Here is a 4,780-nt window from a genome sequence, read left to right as displayed (position 1 = left end):
ACAATTCCCTAGCCACATCTCTAGTTCTTTTTTTTTTTTGCGGTACGCGGGCCTCTCACTGCTGCGGCCTCTCCCGTTGCGCGCAGGCCCAGCGGCCACGGCCCATGGGCCCAGCTGCCCCGTGGCACGTGGGATCTTCTCGGACAGGGGCACGAACCCGTGTCCCCTGCATCGGCAGGCGGACTCTCAACCACTGAGCCACCAGGGAAGCCCTAGGATTTGATTTTGATGCAGTACAGAGAATGAAGAAGTTAAATGCCATGAGGAAGCAGTCAGCCAAATGCAGAATATGGGAGCTCTGTGTCAAATGACCCAGTTTCTTTAGCAAATAATGACAGAAGGGTAGGGGTGACTGCTTAGATTAAGGGTGTTGATTAAGAGAGGAATCAACCAATTGTAATGTGTAGACTATGCTTAAAGATGGATTCAAACAATCCAACTATAAAAGACACCCTTGAGGCAAATAGAGAAACTTGTGCATAGACTTGACATTAGGTAATTATTATTTTTGCTAGGTGTGTTAGTGGCATCGTGATATCGTAGGATTCTTTGTTTTGTGATTAAAGCCTTGGGTTGTATGGTTTCCAGGCTGTGTTGATATCTTAGCTTGTAGTAATGAAATAGGTAGTTCAAAGCATCTATTTGGGGAAGTTCAAGGACCAAGTCTAAATAGTGTTTGCAGAGACCCTTACCCCTGGAATAAAGACCACTCGATATATGTAGTTCATTGCTTTGCACTTCTAAGGACATGAGGATAAGCCCACAGGTATCCAGGACCCTTTCCTCCTTTGATTTCTTTATTTCCCTTTCTGAGCCTTTCAGTGACCTGGATAGATAACTGGGCAGTATATCTCTGTTTTTCATGCTTACGTTTCTTCTGTTTCTGGTATTCCTAATAAGGTATGGCTTAACGGGATTCTCTTGGCATTTTGAATAATTTTTTGGGGGGGTGGCTGTGTAAGACCAGAAGGAGCTTTACCCTCCCTGGCACCTCCCGTTAAGTGCAGCAGCATGTTGCAGCATACTCCCAAGTCACCATGTCAACCCAGATCTCCAAATGCTCATGGCGGGGGTGTTGGGTGCCGTACTGTGACACTTTGAGAACTGCTGTATGCTTTAGGGGGGTCAGTCTGAGAGAAACTAAAGAAATCTGACATCTAAATGCCATGCCTGATCCTGGATTGCATTCTGGATTGGATTGGTGTAGGGGCGTGGGGAGGGTGGTCCAGTTTGGGGGAAATCTACAGTTTTAATATGTACCATGTATGAAGTGCTAGTACCATATCAAAGTTATATTTCCTGAAATTGAAAATCAAATTGTGGTTATGTAAGAGAATGCCTCTGTTTTTAGGAGAAAGCACACTGACATTTTCGTGAGTAAAGGAACATCATGTCTGCGACTTACTCTCAAATGGTTCAGCAAAACAAGAAATTATGTATATGTGTGCATCAACTTTTGTAATATAGCAAAATATCGACAGTGGACAAATCTAGGTGAAGGGTACATGGACAGTCATCAAACCTTTCTGGCAAAATTTCTGTAGGAGTCGTTATTTTTTTGAAATAAGGAAGTTAGAATATCTATCAGCAAAGAGGAACCTTAGCCTTCTTCAGCTACCTCCCGTTCGCTGTTCCCGTTCTAAATCAGAGCTTGTGTCTTTCCAGGTATCGGATTTGGAGGGATGCTGCCAACTGGCTGGAGATTAATCCGGACACGGGTGCCATTTCCACTCGGGCTGAGTTGGACAGAGAGAACGTCGAGCATGTGAAGAACAGCACGTACACGGCCCTCATTATAGCCACTGACGATGGTGAGGATGCCCTTACCCCTTGGTTTTTACTGCTTCACCCTCCTGAGCAGCTCACTGCCTTGCCCCTATCCTTTTGGAGGCATGAATTCTTTCGTTTTCTTTCATTCTTCAAAAGCGTTCTCAAAGCATTGTCCAAAATGCACAGAGCTTAGGCCAAGCAGAAGTTCCTTTTTACCACCCCCTCTGTACCTGAACACCCCATGGGAGCCAGACTGCCTGGGTTTAGATCCTAGGACCAAAGCTTAATACCTGTGTGAACTTGGACTTATTACCTAATTTTTAGGTCCCTCAGTTTCTTTATCCAACAAAATGATAATACCCCGTCTAGGTTAAATGAGTTAATTTATGTAAAAGTGCTTGGAAGAGTGCCTGCTCCCTAGTCTGTGCTCTGCAAGGACTGTTATTATCTTTATCATCATCATCATTATTAGTGAAGTGTGGCTCCTTCCAGACTGTTTCTGTGTATTTGAATACATTTATAAACATATAGAAATATGGTTTATTATAAAGCCACTATCTGGTTTATAGACTATTTTTGTTTTTATTATAAAAACCATTGTCTTATGCATGTTTAATTTTTTTTCCTTGAACATATGTCTTGAAGACACAGAGATCTATCTTGGCACATTATAGATCTACCTCTTTTCAATTAAATGATGTTATCTGCATATTGCATAATTTAACCATTCACACATTAAAAAAACACCGGGATTATTTCCAGTTCTCCATTATTTTTGTGAGTGATAGGTAAACATCGTTGTACATGCCTTTGTGGGCAAGTGTTTCCCATGGATAGATATTCAGAAGCAGAGTTACTGTTAAAGAGACCTGCTAGTTCCTGTGATTAAATCTGTTCCCCTCTCCCTCCTCAACCTCCTGAGGTAGTAATTCCAGATTTGGCAATCCGGAAAGCAAAGGGCAAGGCGAGTAAATCCATGGTGGGGCTGGATGGGTGGCTAATGAGTGATGTAGCCTTCATCATATTCTGAGCATGCTGTGGAAGGGTAACCCTGGCCTAGTCATTTAGAATCTAAAACCTGCTCCTGGAGCTGTCATTTGGGAGGCAGCAGGTGAAAAGCAGAGAGCCATGATGGGGCTCCATTTGCAGAAATGTTTTGCATAAAGGGGAAGCTAACCCATTGCTTGGGCAGCAGTGCTATGCTGGCCAGCTGTCTCTGGCTGCACGGGAGTTCCCTAGCCTGGCCTGGAGGTAAACAAGGGTTGACAAGGTTCCTGTAAAGTTCCAGGGAGTAAATATTTCAGCCTCTGTAGACTGTACAATCTCTATTGCCATCATAGCCTAGAAGCAGCCATACACAGTTTGAAAAGGGATGAGCATAGCTGTGTTCCTAATTTGGGTGGAAGACCTTAGTTTGCTGACCCCTGACCTAATACTAATGGCTAAATTATGGTACTTTGGAATATATTCCTTCAAGTGTTACTTTGTGCATGACTCAATACTTTTGATGTAGGTCTAAGAGGAGAATGAAGTTTCTTCAGAAAATCTGTTATCTTATTAAAAAACATTTTTTAAAGTTTTCTTTAATTAAAAAGAATTTTAGGGGCAGTGGTTAAGAATCTGCCTGCCAATGCGGGATACGCAGGTTCAAGCCCTGCTCCAGGAAGATCCCACATGCTGCTACAACTAAGCCCGTGTGCCACAACTACTCAGCCTGCGCTCTAGAGCCTATGAGCCACAACTACCGAAGCCCGCGCACCACAACTACTGAAGCCCACGTGCCTAGAGCCCGTGCTCCGCAACAAGAGAAGCCACCACAATGAGAAGCCTGCACACCACAACGAAGAGTAGCCCCTGCTCGCCGCAACTAGAGAAAGTCCACACAGCAACGAAGACCCAATGCAGCCAAAAATAAATAAATTAAAAAAAAAAAGAATTTTAAATGATGCTTGCTCATTGTTAAGAAAAGAAAATTCAAATGATACGGTAAAAAGATCCATCCATGGGTGAATGGATAAACAAAATATGGTATACACATACACGATGGAATATTATTCGGCCTTAAAAAAGAAGGAAATCCTGTCATGTGTTACAATGTGGATGAACCTTGAGGACATTGTGCTTAGTGAAATAAACCGGTCACAAAATGACTGATACTGTGGGTTTCCACTTAGATGAGGTACTAATGTGGTCAAATTCATAGAAACAAAATAGAATGGTGGTTACCAGGAACTGGAGAGGGAAACAGGGAATTGTTTAATGGGTACAGAATTTCAGTTTTGTAAGATAAAATTATGGAGAGCTGTTTCACAACAATGTGATTATCCTAACACTACTGAACTGTAACCATTTTAAAAATGGTTAAAATGGTAAGTTTTATGCTATTTCTTTTAACCACAATTTTCAGAGGTAAAAAGAAAAAATAATCACTATAGCCGCCCAGGTATAAATATTTATGGGTTTGAGATACATTCCTCTGGGGTTTTTTCCCTGCGATATGCTAACATTGATGATGATGATTCTTTGAGGGTCTACTTTTTCTATTATCAAGTGCTATGTCAGGATGTAAAAGAAATACAGACAGAAGTGTGTATAAATCTCTGAATCTAATGTGAAAAGCAACTTGCGGCAATTGTAAAAGGCTCAGTCCTTTGATAACGATCTTAAAGCCTTAGAAGTTCAGAGAAGGAGAACTAGTAGGGGGTGAGGAGGACTTCTTAGAGTAGTTAAAAAAAGTTGTGTTTTTTAAAAAAATTTTATTGAAGTATAGTTGATTTACAATGTTGTGTTAATTTCTTCTGTACAGCAGTCACTCAGCTATACATATATATATATATATATATATTCTTTTTCATATTCTTTTCCATTATGGTTTGTCACAGAATGTTGAATATAGTTCCCTGTGCTAAACAGTAGGACCTTGTTGTTTATCCATCCTATGTATAATAGTTTGCCTCTGCTAATCCTAAACTCCCATTCCTTCCCTCCCCGCCCCCCCCCCCCTTCCCCT

The 4,780-nt window shown here is 41.6% G+C and overlaps 1 protein-coding gene across 2 annotated transcripts in view; it reads left to right on the top strand.

Annotated features, from left to right (window-relative positions):
* Window positions 1-4,780, top strand: part of CDH1 (cadherin 1) — a 77,970-nt gene that overhangs the window by 65,595 nt on the left and 7,595 nt on the right. For both annotated transcript variants that reach the window (XM_007449940.1, XM_007449939.1), the window contains one exon: window positions 1,666-1,811. In XM_007449940.1, the coding sequence (XP_007450002.1) occupies window positions 1,666-1,811 (146 nt within the window). The remainder of the gene's footprint in view (window positions 1-1,665; window positions 1,812-4,780) is intronic.

Source organism: Lipotes vexillifer, unplaced genomic scaffold (assembly GCF_000442215.2).
Source record: "Lipotes vexillifer unplaced genomic scaffold, Lipotes_vexillifer_v1.1 scaffold1235, whole genome shotgun sequence".
Lineage (NCBI taxonomy): Eukaryota > Metazoa > Chordata > Mammalia > Artiodactyla > Lipotidae > Lipotes > Lipotes vexillifer.
The sequence above is the reverse complement of the archived record's forward strand: the minus strand, read 5'-3'. Positions and strand labels throughout refer to the sequence as shown.